We start from the raw sequence: 18,763 nt of genomic DNA on the forward strand, positions 1-18,763 counted from the left end.
AGGGCTGCAATCAGGCTCTCCCATGACTCCCTCCATATGCTTATGGAGGGAGTCACAGCACGCAGGGAGGTTCTCTTCCCTTCCCATGGGCGGAAGACACCTCCCCAGGAGATCAACGCAGCCTGGTTGCACATTGCACAGGAGGACACAAGCAGGGATGTTGTCAGGATGACCTGGCTGCAGTGGCGCAAACCTTTCAATGATCACAGTAGATCACAAAATGTTACTGCAAAGCCACACTCAACCTCATCCTCTTGTGCCACTCATCACATCCTCATCACGCTGCCTTCCCCACCCTACTCCTGCACATCCTTACTCACATCAACTTACCTTGGTGTTGTTGTTGGTGTTGCTGGTGTGACTGTTGATGTGGGTGTTGGGGCCGATGGTGGTGTGATTCTGAGGACCAAGATGAGATTTTTTCAAGGGCACTGATGCTGCTGGAATAGATGGCAGCTGAAGTTGAGATGACAGAAATGATCTGTCAATGGTGAGAGAGCTTGCTCCAAGGAGGTGACAGTGGATAGAGCTTACTCCAAACACTTCCAAACTGCATACAGCTCAAAAGTGTCTTCCAAATCCTGAAGGCTCAAGTTTCTGGCATTGCAAAGTGAAGAGTTGTGAAATGATAGCTTTTATACCACTTTTGCAGCTGTCCCCTATTCAAAGCAATGGAGAGTCATAGAGAACCCGACACACATACCTGAGGTGATACCCAAGCAATGGGAACCTCGTGGAAAAGTTGGAAAAATGGTGGTAAAATGCTATTCAACTACCTTTAAAGACCCTCTTAACTATCTCAATTGACTGACCTGCCGCTCAGTGCTGGGTCTGCAAAGTGCAGGCAGACCCCACACTTGGGAAACTGACATGGAGGCGGGTTCAGAGCGGGATCCTAATCCGCTATCAACCTTTTAGATTTTGACAGCAGACCTGCCTCTGAACCCGCCCTCTGAGCGCTGGCAAAATTCCAGCCTAGTGCTTCAGAAAAGACTTTTGAGTAAGATATAACAGAAGATTAGGGAATATTATATGTTCAGTTCAGGATGTAGTATCTAACAGTCATGCTTCAATCAAGATTTCTGGACAGGCGGAGTAAATTTGACCTGGATATGTATATTGGAATTAAACATTATGGGGGAATTTTAATCCCCCAAGATGGGCAGAAGAGGGTCGGGGTGGGGGGCGGGGGTCCGGTTCAAATTTCAAATCTGAAACCCGACCCCAGCCTGCCTCGAACTTCCGATTTTAACAGAGGCGGGTTGGGTGGCGGGTGATTAACCTGCTCTCCAGAGGCGGGACAGTTATTTAAATAATTTAATGAGGCTGTGTGCCTCAAATTTTAGCAGAGTTTTATTAACGCCTGTGAGCCAGGTTTTGCAGGCACAGGAATCCCGGCAGCTGGAGGGAGGTGAGAAGGGCTGGATCCATCAGGTAAGTGCATTTCCAGCACTGCTTGTGGGCCAGGAGGAGCAGGACTGTTTCCCCCCTGGTCCCCAAGCTTACCTGCTTCCCTCCTCGCAATCGGCCAACCACCACAGTGATCCAAAAAATCTCCCTCCCCCGACCCAAGATATCACCCTACCTCTGATTCCCCCAAGGATTCCGATCTCCGATCTCCTTCTGACCTTTCCGATCTCCCCAAGGCTTTCCGATTTCCAGATAAAATTCTGAGCCATTGCTTAGTTCCCTCCAAGTGCAGGCAGCCAGATACTACTAACGATAAATTCTTCTTTGGAATTAATAAGCAAATTGTCTCTAGTTTGGATTTTAACAGCTTTCATTACAATTCAATTTGGCTACATTGCGATTTGGCATAAGGCCCTCTTCGATTATATGGCTGTGATAGAGCTGACTAGTTGACACCAAAAGGTGGCCAGTCTCACCAACATAAACTTTGCCACACTCACATGAAATAGAATAGGAGTCAGGCTTGCAAATACTATAGTAGGGTATATTAATGTCTCTTTCAAACAATAATCCCTGTTAAAAAATATTTTAAAATTAGCTTATAGTTTAAGTGGCTCAAAAACTAAACCTGTTCAAATAATGTCAGTGTTTTCATTTGCTTTTCTGTATTTGCAAAGACGTTGTGAAATTAAGTTCCAAGAACCAGTCTGCAACAACAAGGATTTAGTTGCTTCACAAGGTAATGAAATGGGTGACAATTTTAGTTGTAATTTTGAACTGTTTCCTAAGTGACAGTGTCAGTTTGAAATCATCAGCAATCTTGATCCATGCATTGCAATGAGTACACCTAACTACCAGTCACGAATTATAAAATATATATGCATCTCGTGGGAAAGTTCAAAACAAATTCTCAAGGCTTTACAAAAAGTAATTGTCATTTCTAATGTAAAACATCTATCATTCATGGTCCTAAATACTAAAAGCCTGACATAAAAATAAACAGAATGAAATGTAATTATGTCCACGCTCTTTATTTTGTAACTAAGTTGCTCGATCTTTAGACACCTTCCCCCCAAACATATGCCATGAGAGATGGTTGTAATGGGACCTTTGCCAGTTAAGCCTTAAACTGCATGCTGAGAGATGTACAAACCTTACTTTTGCTTCTACTTGCTGTTTCCCCTAAATGTCTCAGATGAGTTTGTGAACTCAGTATATGGGAAACTGTGGCAGAAAGCCCATATATTAGTTAGGGTAAATCTTATGAGCTGGTGCTCCTAGCGTGGAGCCTCACTTCATAGAAAGCTGATCAGGCATTGAGGTTTGCTGAATTCTGTGTCCAATTATCCACCTGCTCTTTTTCTGTGCAAAGCTCGGCACTGGGAGTTCTATATTATATAATTTACTCCAATGTGTTTGTGCACCAATGCACTCTGCCTCAAGGCCATCACAAATAAGGATTTTGACTATGCTTGTTTATAAAATAATGGCCTAGAAATTCAGTATAGCCACTTTTGGGACGGAAAAGTCGGGCGGCCGCTAAAGTTTGCGCCCGGCGCAAAGTCGAGGCCACTTCGCCGATATTCAGTAGCTTCGCCCTAAGAGTTTGCTCGAGCGCTAAAACTGGCGTTCCACAACTATCTTTAGGCGCAAAGCCGGCGGTGCTGAGCTAAACCGCCGAGGCCGGGCGCAGCGCAGGTGCGGTCATTTCTTGATTGACAGCAGACACCCTGGCGCCGGCCAGCTCTTAAAGGGGGAAGGGTCGAGTTCGTCTGCTGCCACGCCCTGGACACTGCAGCCCTCCAGCTAGGCCTAAACACTGCTGCTGAACAGAAATAGCGCCGGGAAAGATGCAGCAGGCCCGTGAACGAGCGCAGCGCTTCACTGGCCATGATTTGAAGCTGCTGGTTGGGGCTTTGGAGAGGAGACGCAAACACCTGTTCCCGGACAGTGGGAAGAAGCCTGCGACCAGCGTCTACAGGAAAGCCTGGAGGGAGGTTGCCATCAGGGTGACAGCCAACAGCGAGGTCCCCAGGAACTCTATCCAATGCAGAAAAAAGTTCAATGACCTCACGAGGATTGTCAGGGTGAGTAGCCTTTCCAGTGTCCTCCTCATCCTTGCATGTGCACCTCACATTATGGGCAAAGGGACCTGAAAGCCCTAATGGCCAGCCCTCATCCAGCAGCTATGGGACTGGCATGAACATCAATTGCACATTCTGCACTTGACACACTGGCCAAGCTATTCGACCATGGGAGGCAGTGCACACCAGATCAGGGCTCCACACTGGCCTATGTATTCGACCATGGGAGGCAGTGCACACCAGATCAGGGCTCCACACTGGCCAAGCTATTCGACCATGGGAGGCAGTGCACACCAGATGAGGGCTACACACGTACTTAGAGGCCGTCCTTTCTCTTGCAGGCCAAGCTGGCCCACAATCAGAAGAGCCGGACTGAGACCGGGGGAGGCGGTCCCCAGATCCAGCAGCTCACTGACCTGGAAGAGCGCGTGGGTCGCCTCATGGGAGCCTGGGTGATTGGCCCCGTTGCCAGTGGAGATGCCGACCCTGTTCTGGGCACCAATGGTAAGGACATCACCTTTTGGACCTCTCTCGTCCCACTTGCGCATCAGATCTACATCCTTTGCCACTGTCCGACCAATGCGCTGAATGCCACCACTCATGCCTCCCTCGCTGACGCCCTCTCCTCAATCTAAAGCTACTCTTGTCCCTTCCTGCTTTCAGATGGTGAGGAGGAGGTCCCTGAAGCTGCCACTGACAGCCCCTCGGAAGAGGAGGAGGAGGAGGAGGAGGAAGAGGAAGAGGAAGGCGGCCCATCAGGGGAACCCTCACCCGTGCCAGGGGATGCCAATGTAGGGGACACGTCTTCCCTGGAGGAGAGCGTGGGGGAAGTGTCGGAGGGGAGTGTCGCTCCTGGGACCAGTGGCGTGCAGCAACGCAGGGGGTGTGCAGTTGCTCAGCGGCCTTCTTCCCAGAAGGGTGTAGTTGCTGGGCCCAGTGGCATCCAGCAACGCGGGAAGGGTCGGCCAGCTCGGCGGCCTTCTCCCCAGAGGGAGAGTCCGGCCTCCAGTCCGCCGACGGTCAACTCCGAGGAGCTGCGCCTCCTCGATCAAATGTCCGTGGACTCGAAGCGCCGGCACACCGAGCTCATGGGGGTTGTGGCACGGATGCCTGAGGCCATCGAGTCCCTGGCTCATAGTGTGGCCGAGTTCGGGGCCTCACAGGCCAGGAGTTTGGAGCTATTCGGGGCAGCACAGGACACGAGTCGTGCCGAATTCGTGGAAGCACAGGCAGCGAGTGGGCAGCTGATCAGTGGTGCCGTGCAGTCACTGGCTGGTCTGATGCGGTCACAGACCAGGGCAGCATGGGCACTCACTGCTGCCACACTCGCTGCGTCAGCCAGGCATCGCCAGGACACCCGCCGCGCTGTAGCAGCACAGCGGTCTGTTGTTCGGCACATGGCAGCGCATGCTGCAGTGCGGGCCCGGGCAAGTGCCAATGTGTCACTTGACCAGCGGCGGCCTGCCATACACCAGCTTGCCCCCATTCCTCCAGCCGCCACTGTCACTCCCCCAGTGGAGCTGCCACGAGATGCTGGTCCGACTGATGCTGGCCAGCCACAGCTGCAGCATTCACCAGCCGGCCCCTCGAGGCCCAGACCTCATCTAGGCCGACCCCCAAGGGATGAATTGGCGTCTCCTTCTGAAAAGGGCATTGGTGACCTGGTGGATGCAGCAATGGACGGCGAACTGGGATATGTTAGCAATGTCCCCAGCAGCTGATTGGAAGGAGCCGGTGGCATAGAAGTTCAGAGCCACCGTCACCTTCACTTCCACCGACAGAGACGTCCTGCAACTCAGCTGTGGACGCAGATCTCTGTGAAGCAGATGGCAGATCTCTGCAACCACCTCCCTTCTGAATCGCAGCCTCCTAACACATTGCGCGCCAGTCATGTTGAGATACGAGACCTGCTGGCGGTATTGCCTGAGTGGGTAAGGCCCACGTTGCCGACGCCTGTTGCCCCCTCTGCATCTAGCCAGGGCTGCCCCTCTAACCCAGCGTCTGCGAGCCCTTCCGACATAATCCTGAAACTCAGCATTGGCACCCCATGCAGCCCCCATAATATGCTGGCAAACAATGAGATATCAGTGAAGGCGAATTGCCAAGCTCTGGCCTGAAGCCAAAAATACCTGTCCTAGTGTTGGCCCAAAGCAGTAAGCTCCCTTCCTTGGTTTTTTTCAAAAAATCCGTTGCACAGGAGTGATTGCTGCAAAATGGCAGCCCTTTATAGTGCAGGGTAAGTGCCCTTTAATTTGCGCTCCCCGCGGCCCGCTTCGGCTGTGTACCGTTCCACTCCACAGTCGTTAGGGCCGCCCGGCGCACAATGGGCCGGCGCGACTGAAGTTCCGGTTTGGGGCGCACAAAGGGTGTTGCACGAGGAAATGACGTCATAATCTGCGCGCGCAGCAGGGCGCGCGCAAAGACTTTGCGCCGGGGCTAAATGCCTACTGAAGTTGGGGCGAGGCGCAGGTCGCACTGCGCCCGGGCGCTAAGCGCCTAGCGCTCGAGATCTACTCCTCCTAAGGCGCTAACGGCTGGCGCACGCTACTGAATTTCTAGGCCAATGTATTTTCCATGGCATCATTACCTCTCAGTTTCCTAAAAATAACAAGCTGTTGGGTCTCCATGCTGCAAAGTGCTATCTTATTTATTTTATGTCACAGTGGCCTGAAAATTACTCTACTCCATTGGAGACAGTCCTAGTATGCAAAGTCTCTCCTTATAACTATATAGTTGTCAGCACTGGCATCATCCTAGTGAGGCTATGTTGTCCTGAGAAGGTGATGGTGGGACTTCTTGAATTGCTGCAGTTCTTGTGGTGATGGTATTCGCACAATAGTGTTTGGTAGGATATTCCGGGATATTGACCCAGCAATGATAAAGGAACGGTGATATTTGTCCAAGTCAGGCTGGCATGAAACTTAATGGGGAACTTGAAGGTGACAGTGTTCTTACTAACTGTACGTGCTCTATGGCTTTAGTGTCCTTTCTATAATAAGGTGCCCATAACTACACACAGTACTCTAACTGTGACCTAACCAATCCTTTGTACACATTTGTCATTACTTGTTTACTATTTATAAAACTCCAATTCCTGCGGGACTTTTATTATGGCTTTATTTACCTGTACTTGCACCTTCAAGAGTATTTTAACTCTTTGGTCTCTCTGTTCACAGCCTTCAATGTCTTTCCATTGAGTTGAAATTATATATACTCAGATTCCTTATTTTTCCTTCCAAAATGTATTACAGTACTTCACACTGATCCTGCTGGGGTTGAGCATGAAACATCTGGTAAAAAAGTGATATCCTGAAAGAGGACTATTCCCTCTTGACCATTGACAAAATCATGGGAAATAGTCTTTTTTTAACAAAGCAAAATTATCTCAAAATATAAAAATTTCCATAATCTCTTGTGTTTCAATTTTTTTTTGTAAACCACAAACTAATAATTTAAAACTCATTCTATATCAATATTATTGTGGTTTTCTATCTATTGGTGTAGTTATATTTTAACCTAATACACTCTTTCACTCATTAGACCCCTATTAACACCACTAAAGTGCCTAAGCAATGTTTGCAGTCAAGTGGGTGGATGAAAAGATCAAAGACATGGACGACCTGATAACAGTGGACCAATGTCAGTCAGAACTCAACCAACATGTGACATTCAGGATTCACAGATGAATAAAATAAATCTTAATTGCAATGTGAGTTTGGTATCCTATTGAATGGCCTTGTTGGGAGGTGACAAATGAAATCTAAATCGTTTCTGTGGGGAATTGAGTGTCAGTTAAGACTGATATATAAACAAGTCATTGTATTGACTTCACATTGTAAAATCTCTCTCTTTTCTGGCCTCCAACATCCTCCAAGGTATACAGCTGTAAAAATGAACCAAGCTTAAATGCAGAATTCATACAGATAACACTATAGAGGATCTCAAAAAGCAGAAAAACAAACATAACCCAAACAAAGAACCAGCCGTTAAACCTCAAGAACTCCCCAGCTTCCATTTTCATCTTGTAGTTGGTTCTCTGTCTGTCCAGGTTCCAACTACTGTCCAAATGTTTACTGTAACATCATATGCAATACATCACACACACAATAATTACAGTGGTTAAGAATAACACATAAGGCTCCACAGTTTAACTCCAACATCCAAGGTATAGTATTCAAAAGCAAGCTGCTTTTCTCTTGCAGGCCTATTGTAGACTGTTGTGGTACTACCTAATGTCAGCCCATCACATAGTCCACTCTTTGACAATCCTGATGGAACATCTGCTACATATTTTAACAATTTCACTATACATCTGGTATTCATACTATAGATAGCTTAGTAGCATTCATACTAACCTCCAGCCAGCCTACCTTGGTGATATGCAACATAAGAGAGCTTTAAATCTCAAGAGCTCATCATTATTTCACTTAATTGGCTAGAGTTGAGCTTTTAAGGCAAAAGCTTGCATGAGCCAAGTTAACTGCATAAGGTTCAGCTTAAATCAGAGATCCAGACCCGCACTCATCCAGAGTAACTAAAATTCATAATTGCTCACTGATTATTGGGAAGCATAAGCTTGAGGAACAGCACCTCATCTTTCGATTAGGCACTCTATAGCCCTCTGGACTCAACATGAAGTTCAACAATTTCAGATCATAACCTCGGCCCCTATCACATATATATATTTTCTTTTTTTATCCACACTTTTTGTGTGGCCCCTTTTTCCTTCCCTCCCACATGGCAGCTGTCCTTCATTCTGCCAGCACAATTCACACCTCATCTAGAGCCATCCTTTGTTCCTTAACCTGTCCCATTACCACCCCCTCTTGCCTTGAATATCTCTTAATGTCTCTTAATCTCACCTATCACTCACCTTCCCTTTTGTTCTTTCATCCCCTCCCCCATTTTCCCAGCCCCTAAACATGCTTTCCATTTCCTGCTTTTTTCCAGTTCTGATGAAAGGTCATCGACCTGAAACGTTAACTCTGTTTCTCTCTCCATGGATGCTGCCTGGCCTGCTGAGTTTTTCCAGCACTTTCTTTTGTTATTTTGGATTTCCAGCATCCGGAGTATTTTGCTATCTTATTAGGAAGCTTGTTGAGACCTAATTATTCAACATCTTAGAAATAATATTTTATGGCATTTATTCTTATCAGAGATTTTTGGGCTTCATAGTCTTCGCCTTTTACTACAGCTTCTTTCATATCTACATTATATTTTCAAAATAATTTTTACTTACAAAGTTTAAAAAAAGGAACTGAACTGCAGTAGCCTCAGAGTGTTCCTTGATGACAAATTGTAAACACATTTGTATTGCATAAACTGAAAAATTCTAAATAAATAGAAAAAAAATCACAATTCATCAACAGAATTGTTTAAATCAAACATGGCCACAGTAAATAATAATTCTAAAAGGTCTAAGAGCATTAAAAAAACAAGCCTGAAATAGAGGTAAACAAATATGATTTGATTGGGATTACGGAAACATGGCTCCAGGGTGGCCAAGGCTGGGAACTCAACATCCAGGGGTATTCAATATTCAGGAAAGATAGGCGAAAAGGAGGTGGGTAGCATTGTTGGTTAAAGAGGGGATTAACACAATTGTAAGGGAGGATATTAGCTCTGATGATGTGGAATCTGTATGGGTAGAACGGAGAAATACCAAGGGGCAGAAAACGTTAGTGGGAGTGGTATATAGATCTCCAAACAGTAATGCGGAAGTTTGGGATGGCATTAAAAGGGAAATTAGAGAAGCGTGCAATAAGGGCACAGCAGTTATCATGGGTGACTTTAATCTACATATAGATTGGGCTAACCAAATTAGTAACAATATTGAGGAGGAGGAATTCCTGGAGTGTATATGGGATGGTTTCCTGGGCCAATATGTCAAGGAACCAACTAGAGATCAGGCCATCTTAGACTAGGTATTATGTAATGAGAAAGGATTAATTAGCAATCTTGTTGTACGAGGCCCCTTGGGTCGGAGTGATCATAATATGATAGAATTCTTCATTAAGATGGAGAGTGAAGTAGTTGACTCAGAGACGAGGGTCCTGAATTTAAATAAAGGAAACTATGATGGTATGCGGCGCGAGTTGGGTAGGATTGATTGGGGAATGTCACTCAAAGGGTTGACGGTGGATAGGCAATGGCAAACATTCAAAGACCACATGGACGAACTACAGAATTTGTTCAGCCCAGTTTGGCATAAAAATAAAATAAAAAAAGTGACTCAACCGTGGCTAACAAGGGAACTTAGGGATAGCATAAGATCCAAGGAGAGGACATATAAATTGGCCAGAAAAAGCAGTAAACCTGAGGATTGGGAGCAGTTTAGGATTCAACAAAGGAGGACAAAGGGATTAATTAAGAGGGGGAAAATAGAATATGAGAGTAAGCTTTCAGGGAGCATAAAACCTGACTGTAAAAGCTTTTATAGATATGTGAAGAGAAAAAGATTGGTGAAGTCAAGCGTAGGTCCCTTGCAGTCAGAATCAGGGGAATTTATAATGGGGAACAAAGAAATGGCAGACCAATTAAGTACATACATTGGTTCTGTCTTCACAAAGGAGGACACAAATAACCTCCCAGAGATGTCGGGGAACATAGGGTCTGATGAAAGGGAGGAACTGAAAGAAATCAGCATTTGTAGGGAAATGGTGTTAGGGAAATTGATGGGATTGAAGGCCGATAAATCCCCAGGGCCTGATGGTCTACATCCCAGGGTACTTAAGGAAGTGGCCCTAGAAATAGTAGATGCATTGCTGATCATCTTCCAACATTCGATAGAACCTTGAACAGTACCCATGGATTGGAGGGTAGCTAATGTTACCCCACTATTCAAAAAAGGTGGTAGAGAGAAAATGGGGAATTACAGATCAGTAAGCCTGACATCAGTAGTGGGAAAAATGCTAGAGTCCATTATAGAAGATGTAATAGCAGTGCACTTGGAAAACAGTGACAGATCGGACAAAGTCAACATGGATTTACAAAAGGTAAATCGTGCTTGACTAATCTACTGGAATTTTTTGAGGATGTAACTGGTAAAATAGATAAGGGAGAACCAGTGGATGTGGTGTATTTGGACTTTCAAAAGGCTTTCGATAACATCCCGCATAAGAGATTAGCGTGTAAAGTTAAGGCACATGGGACTGGGGGCAAGGTATTGACTTGGATAGAGAACTGGTTGGCAGACAGAAAGCAAAGAATTGGAATAAACGGGTCTTTTTCCGCGTGGCAGGCAGTGACTAGTAGGGTACCGCAGGGATCGGTCCTTGGACCCCAGCTATTCACAATATATATTAATGATCTAGACGAGGGAATTAGATGTATCTCCAAGTTTGCAGATGACACAAAGCTGGGTGGGCGTGTGTGCTGTGAGGAGGATAATGAGAAACTCCAGTATGATTTGGACAAGTTGGGTTATTGGGCAGAAGCATGGCAGATGCAATATAACGTGGATAAATGCGAGGTTATCCACTTTGCTGTCAAAAACAGGAAGGTAGATTATTACCTGAATGGCAATAGTTTGGGAGAAGGGGAAGTGCAACGTGACCTGGGTGTCCTTGTGCACCAGTCGCTGAAGGTAAGCATGCAGGTGCAGCAGGCGGTTAAGAAGGCAAATGGTATGTTGGCCTTCGTAGCGAGAGGGTTTGAGTACAGGAACAAGGATGTCTTGCTGCAGTTGTACAGGGCCTTGGTGAGACCACACCTTGAGTATTGTGTGCAGTTTTGGTCACCTTATCTGAGGAAGGATGTTCTTGCCATGGAGGGAGTGCAGCGAAGATTCACCAGTATGATACCTGGGATGGCATGAATGATGTATGAGGAGAGATTGGGTCGATTGGGCTTATACTCGCTGGAGTTTAGAAGAATGAGAGGGGACCTCATTGAAACTTATAAAATTCTAACAGGACTGAACAGACTAGATGCAGGAAGGATGTTCCCAATGGTCGGGGAGTTCAGAACCAAGGGTCACAGTCTAAGGATAAGGGGTAAGCCATTTAGGACAGAGATGAGGAGGAATTTCTTCACCCAGAGAGTGGTGAACCTGTGGAATTCTCTACCACAGAAAGCAGTAGAGGCCAATTCATTAAATATATTCAAGAAGGAGTTGGATATGTTTCTTAAGGCTAAAGGGATCAAAGGATATGGGGAGAAAGCAGGGACAGGGTACTGAATTTGGATGATCAGCCATGATCTCATTGAATGGCGGAGCAGGCTTGAGGGGCCGAATGGCCTACTCCTGCTCCTATCTTCTATGTTTCTATGTTTCTAGGAATTGTATACTTATATTATCCACCCACTTACTGTCTTGTGGAAGTGAAAGCAATCAAAAGTTAATTATATAAACTTTAAAATCAATTCTAAAAGTTCAGGAGTAGCTATGTACAGAAGTCGAATGACGGAAGTGTACATTCTGTTCTGTTTTAGTTTCTATGAAATACATTGAAAAAGGATGCTGTGAAATTTTAATAGCACAATAAACAGATTTGAACCCTGAATCTATTTAGTTGGAAAAAGCCCAAAATTCTCTGATAAGAATAAATGCCATATCATTTCTAAGATGTTCAATAATTAGGTCTCAACAAGCCTCCTAATCATTAGTGTGCAATTATGAATTTTAGTCTGAATGAAACCAGGTACACTGGATAATCAATCCCTTTTACAATAAACAACTAACTAGGTTGCCATGGTGCACTTTGATTGCTTTGGTTTTCACAAGGCTGCAAGTGGCTAGCATAGAAGGATCCAAATTTACTTTGCTAGTTTTCCCATATTGCAAGTAAAAAAGCCACGTTTTAATTAAAGGTACTACAAGGGATGTAATTCGGGAGCTGGACCTTTCACAAGTGTTGTTATAATGCCGGGCCACACTTGGAGTGGGGGGTATGGAAGTCTCCATTATATGTACACAGTTGTGTGTGTTTCCTTACTAAAACAGAGCTTGACCCCGTTCAAATAAATTGGGCCTCAAAGCGGGCCACACACACCACTAAGGTAAGCACACAATTCCTTCAGCTGTGTATTGTGTTTCAAGTTTGTCTATTTAGAGGAGGAGTAGTGTTTGCTTGTTTTGGACTTGCTGTTATCAGAAAATACGAGTTAAGTTTCACTTCTGGAATTTGAATTACACAAAAAAAGCTTTATTGAATTAGATTTTAGTGTCAGTCTCAAGCAAGAGAAGCAGATACATTTGCATCATGGGTGCTCTTTGCACTTACAGTGTAGATTTTGATTTCATATCAACTTTTCGCAACAGGGCTCTCGTGTATTTTTATTTCCTGGCTTGCTCCATTTGAGAACCATCATTCTTCTGATTTCGATGTCAGGCATAGGATCTACTCGAAGAATTAAGGTCACTTGCCTCAGTGGAATTTATGACTGACTCTATGCCTGCACTCAGAAGTTTGAATTCAGTGACTGTGGTCTTTGTGTCATGTTGAAAATATTTTTCATGACCCTAAAAGTATGTAGCACATTCCACAGATGACCATAGCTTAGATAGTTCACTATTCATTTTCTCACAAGAAACAGTGATATGTTTTTCTCCACACAAGTGAGAAACTCCCATCAGACTGGGCAGATTTTATTACATCTCCCGCTGATCATTATTTCCCTTCTCCGCCGTCCCTTTTCCATATGTCTGCATCTGCACTCAGAAGCAAATAAATCGGATAGGAGAAGAATTCCTGATGTCGGTCCCATTTGACACTTATCATCTCACCCTTATTTATAATGACTCCCCCCTACATTATCTTAGAAATGAATATTTTCCTTTATAGGAATCAGCAGAATACAGGCACATATGCCTTTGATTTAGAAGGAGAAATAAACTTCAAGATAAACACTTCCGCCAGTTACTCCCCCATGAAAAGGCTCCGTCATTTTTTCCATCTTCAAAAGTTTATGTTGGCTCGCAGAATACCATCGCTTTGTAGTTTAGCTTTTGATTTAAATTTGATATCCGGTACAGTTATTTTTTTTTCCCGACTGCTTGATTGATGGCCCTTCCTCCCCTCCCTTCTCCACTTGCTTCTCCTCAGTCCTTTTCCCCTTATCTATCTTTTTCTTTTCTCATATTTACAGGTATTGATTGTAATATCTTGTTTTTAATGTCCCTACCTCCAGTTACCACACTAATGTCCTAGCTATTCCCCACCCACTGAACTATTCACAATGAACAGGATTATTTAACTCATTCCTCCTCATCCACAACCTGCAACTTGACAGAACCAGACTGTCCTGAATATATATATTTTTAAGTCATTAATCTTGTAGATAAACTGGCATGATTTGATATATAGTCGAGGAATGTGGCACTGTGGGAGAGGCAATGTAGAGAACAGGCAATGGAAGGTCAGCAACAGTTTCCTTTTACTAACACAATAAAGAGGAAAAACTGAGAACAGCAGAAAAGTCTCAAATAATTAGACATCGCATTTAAGCTAATGTAATTTAAGCAGTTGGTGTCCTAAATATATCTTTCCTCCTTTCTAAATGATGTTGGTTTCTTACATATCTAATTAACCATTTAATCAACATGTTTTTGCTAAACTTTATTTTAAACAGTTATAATGTCCATATTCACCTGAACATAGCATTAACTTTAACAAGTCTTTTATGTAAAATGTGTTGGTTACCTCCTCAGACAGATTCCCTATGTCCACTGGATGCTGGTCTCTAAGGATGGTAGAGATATTATCTTCTGTATTGATAGGAAGACCGCTGCTTTCCCCAGAGCCAGTAGCTGGGTAAAGCAATCCAAAGATGGTTAGGGAGAAAGCACACAGCCAGGGTGAAATCCAAGCCATTTCCTCCCCTTCTCCTGACAGTCTTTTCTTCAGGTTGCTGTCAGGCTTTCTCTAGAGTCTGCTTGCTCCTCCTGCTTTGTAGCTTCGGTTGTTTTTACGCCCCCCTGCCTTCAATTGCCAGATGTGTCACTTTAAGGCAGTCCACCGATAGCCCTAAAAAAAACGGCTTTCACTTCCTTTCCCAGCTTCTGCTCTGCTTTTCCCCCAGAGGCTCCTCTTAAATAACATACAGCTGGGCAGCGTTTGGAACAAACTCTGTCAAAAGAGATTTGTATTGCAGGAAAATCCAGCAGTTCCCGTTCACCTTATCTCAATTTCATCAGGATACAGATTGAGTCTATATTCAGCTCTGGCTTCTTTCACACGTTCAGCTCGCCCTCACCTTTAGAACAGCGGCCTCCGTCTCACAGTTTGTTGCCCAGACCCAAAGCCAGGACTTTGCAAACAGTCTACAGTCCACAGCAGCTTCCTGCCCATTCGTCTTCCAAGTTTCTTCAGGTTGTACCATTCAGGGGCTTGCCAGATTCATGTAAAATGTATAGGAGGCTCAAACTTGAAAAGATTCACAACTATATGAAAGAGAGGAAAAAGACCAATAGGATACAGAACATCATCTTATCGGGTTTAAAATCCTGTTTTCCAGAAATGAAGCTGTTCAGTGGGCAGTCATGCTATGATATTATTCTTCTTACTCCGAGAATGAATAAATCAGTAGAAAAGAGGAATTTTCCATAAGTACAAAGAGTATTTTGTGAAACCGGTGAACAAGAGCTTAGTGTATACAGCATGTCACACAGAAGGAAGTAACATCTAGCCAATACTGTATGTTTGAGCATTCCCAGATTCTGTTTAAATATGATTAATTTGGCTATATTTTGCAATATAGAAACAGATATTATGGAAGGAAAAATAAAATGAGATTTAAGGAATGGTTTTCACTTATGGGAGAACTCTTCCCTATTTGTATTTTTAAAAATTGCAAGTTTATCTAACAAAAGATAATGTCTGAGCTACATGTTAATAAGTTGTGTTTATAACATTGCACACTTTTCACTATGGCTACCTTCTGTTCTGTAACTGTTTTATAACAGTTTAATAGAATTTGGGCTCTGAAAAGAGGCAGTCAGTAATTCTAATTTTAAGAAGTTAAATAGTATATCTACAGAAGGAAAGCAAATACAGATTTGTAAACAAAAAATTGCAGATGCTGGAAATACTTGGGTCGGGCAGCACCTGTGGAGAGATCAGACAAGTTAATGTTTCAGGTGTAAACTCTTTATCAGAATGTCATCATACCCACAATGTATTGCAGCATTGAGTAGTGCCTATAGTCCCACACCCCCCACCCACCATCGTAAAATACTGTAATTCTATAAGCTAGATGTGGTAAAGATGTTTGGGAGTGCAAGTTCACTTGACAATAACTTCATCACCCATCTTGCTCCATGATAATTTTTGAAGATGTAGAAGTGTAGCTTGCTAGTAGTAATTCTTCATATTTTATGGAGTATAAGTGGTGAAATGTTAATGCTGGTGAATCAACCATTTAAGAATTTTTGGAGTAGAGCCAATTAATTTTAGCCTGGCAGAATTTCTGGAGGTTTGTACAGGATATTTATCTGGAATACTGAGGCCAAGGCCTTAGTTTGTAACCTGAGGGTGAAAAGTAAGTGCATTCAAAATCTATTTTCACCAACATCTGAGTAAAAAAGGCTGAATGTGCTATACCGATGAATGAGGGCATCATAGATCAATGTAGATAATTAGAAAATGCTCTTGTTAAATAAGCCTACTGTACATTGCATTATAACAACACATTATTCTGAAGGCTTGTATGTTCACACTTACATTATTGCATTTTTGCAACCAGTGCCAGGAGGACATCCTCAGATGAATATATTAATGATTTGAAATCCCCTAGCAAAAAAGAACACCAGTTCAAACTAAATATTCCAGATGTGGTTACAGCTCGATTCAGGAGGGCGAATAGGTGCCATGCTGAAAGGTCCCATTTAAACATAAATGAGTTTGAAGGCCAACACTAGAAAAGAAGACAGTGAGAGGATTGAACAACTTTTCGCAATCCTTCAGCAAGGTTAGAGTTGAGAAAAAACTCTTCCCACTGATTAATGGAAAGTATTCCCAGAAAAAGTAGTTGATTCAGATCAGTTGACCATTTTGAAGGAATTGGATCTATCTATGTGTATGGCCTGCACTTGCTGTCCGTAAACCTTTAATTCCTGTGCGATAATCTTATGTTAGTAAATGTTTTGTAAACAATTCAAGTGGCAATTTCCACGTCGACACATATCTGTAACAGTCAGTGCTCTAATGGGAATTCAAAAATTAAATAACACTGACCTGTAAAGAAAAAAATGCATTTATGCAGCATCTCTTACATCCTTAGGACATCCCAAAGCATTTCACAGCTAATTAAGTACTTTTGAAGTGTAGTCATTGTTTTTTTTATTTGTTCCTGGGATGTGGGCATCACTGACAAGGCCAGCATTTATTGTCCATCCCTAGTTGTCCTTGAGAAGGTGGTGGTGAGACGTCTTCTTGAACCGCTGCAGTCCATGTGGGGAAGGTACTCCCGCAATGCTGTTAGGGAGGGAGTTCCAGGATTTTGACCCAGCGACAATGAAGGAATGGTGATATCTTTCCAAGTCAGGATGGTGTGTGACTTGGAGGGGAACTTGTTGCAATGTAGGCAAAGGCGACAGCTAATCTGCTCACAGCAGGGTCCCACAAACAGCAATGATATAAATGATGTTGGTTGATGGATAAATGTTGGCCAGGACACCAGGAGAATTTCCCTACTCTTTGAATAGTCCACCTCAAAGGGTAGATGGACTTGAGTTGAACGTCTCATCCAAAATAAAGTACCTGGCTGTGACAGTGCAGTGCTCCCTCAGTATTGTTGAACTCTCTGGAGTGGTTCTTGACCCCAGAACCTTCTGATTCAAATGAAAGTGCTACCACTGAGCCACGGCTGACTGATGTAATGATTATCCATCCCATCACCAGTGGCTGCCCCATTGTCTGTTCCCCATAAATCATTCAAAATGCTTCCTGAAGTAAATGTCATTTTTTTTCTCTGTAACTGAAATTTCTAATGTCCAAAATAGGGTTTAAACAAAATAGAAAAAATAAATAGTTCACAATAATTTATCCATTGCATTATTTCCCAGGTCACAGCACTATCATTTATTTAGCTGAATGGCTGGCTGGAATCTTTTCTGTTTCTACTCAGCTTTTTCAAAATTATTTGAAGAAAAGCTAGAAGACAAATTTCAAAAGCTTTATTCTGGTGAAGTTTTTATATTGAGCATTTTGGTTTCAAACAGTGGCTGTGTGTGAGAGGAAGAAAAATGACTAGAGTGTACTGATAACACACCTATTTAAATTTCAGAAAGCCTATTGGAGACAATGACCTGGAAATTCCTGAGGCCTTGCATCAGAAGCATAAATGCAGCAGAGCAGAATCCCCACCAAAGGCTCAAGATCATCACAAATACCAGGGATAAGATGAATTGTAGCTTTGATGGATGCCCCAGCTCAAGCCATTCCACCCTTCTAAGGAAGACTGGAGGCCTCTGGAGGCCCAACTGGGCCGGGGATCGTTTCTTTTAAACAACTTTTCTGCCTCAAATAGAGAAAATGATCTTTCTCCTTCTGGGATCGATTTCCTTATTCTAGTGAATATTTGAGGCCTCAATGAGACTCACGTCAGGTTTCAACTGGTGTGAGTTCCGCTGAGGTGTTTCAAGGGTGTAAAGAGAACGTTCCCATGGAAGTCCAGGAGCTCCCTCAACCCACCCCCCTCCTCCCCTTGATGAGGTTGGGAGAGGGGGCAGGTGGAAGAGCTGCCCGTGATCTCCACAACTGAAAAGCTCCCAAGTTCATTGCTCGCGGAGATTCAGAGATTCCTAAGGCAGTGTTGTTAGACCCATGGGCTCCCTCTTTCTGCCTCCCCCCCATTCCCCTCCCCCCACTGATGACGGACAGCAGGAATCTACCAGTGAGGCAAAACTTGCATTCAACCTCCAGCTGATACAACTTCAGGCTCACCTTCTACAGTTCCTCCTCCTTGTTGATGCTAAATCAAAGGACCCCTAACCATGATGCCAAACTATACTGAGGTACTGACCCCAACCCTGTTTTACCAAAGGCCAGGACTATCTCTCTGTGTGAAAAGAGCCCAGGGTTGTGCTTAAGTACAGCTCAACTCATTGCCTCTTCCTAGTACTGCTAAATGCCAGTGGGGTAAATTCCCTTGCTATTTTCAGTGTATCAACAGCAGAGGAATTTTTTTCAGACAGGAAAATCGGTCAGAAACTGTTTTCATCATTGAAGTGCTTCTGTCATCCTCCTCTGCCATCGAATTACAGTATGCAGATGACGCTTGCTTCTGCGCACACTCTGAGGTCGAAATCCAAACCATCGTCAACACCT

The 18,763-nt window shown here is 43.9% G+C and overlaps 1 protein-coding gene across 2 annotated transcripts in view; it reads right to left on the reverse strand.

Moving 5' to 3' along the window:
• The window catches only part of lama4 (laminin, alpha 4), a 223,205-nt gene extending 208,266 nt beyond the window's left edge, over window positions 1-14,939 (reverse strand). The window contains exon 1 of one of the 2 annotated variants that reach the window (XM_085997349.1): window positions 14,138-14,939. In XM_085997349.1, the coding sequence (XP_085853475.1) occupies window positions 14,138-14,308 (171 nt within the window). In that variant the 5' untranslated portion in view covers window positions 14,309-14,939. The remainder of the gene's footprint in view (window positions 1-14,137) is intronic. The other variant, XM_085997347.1, reaches the window with a different exon arrangement.
• Window positions 14,940-18,763: the final 3,824 nt, after the last annotated feature.

This window comes from Somniosus microcephalus, chromosome 9 (assembly GCF_052327205.1).
Source record: "Somniosus microcephalus isolate GS21.2 chromosome 9, FLI_Smic_1.0, whole genome shotgun sequence".
NCBI classification, from domain to species: Eukaryota; Metazoa; Chordata; class Chondrichthyes; order Squaliformes; family Somniosidae; genus Somniosus; species Somniosus microcephalus.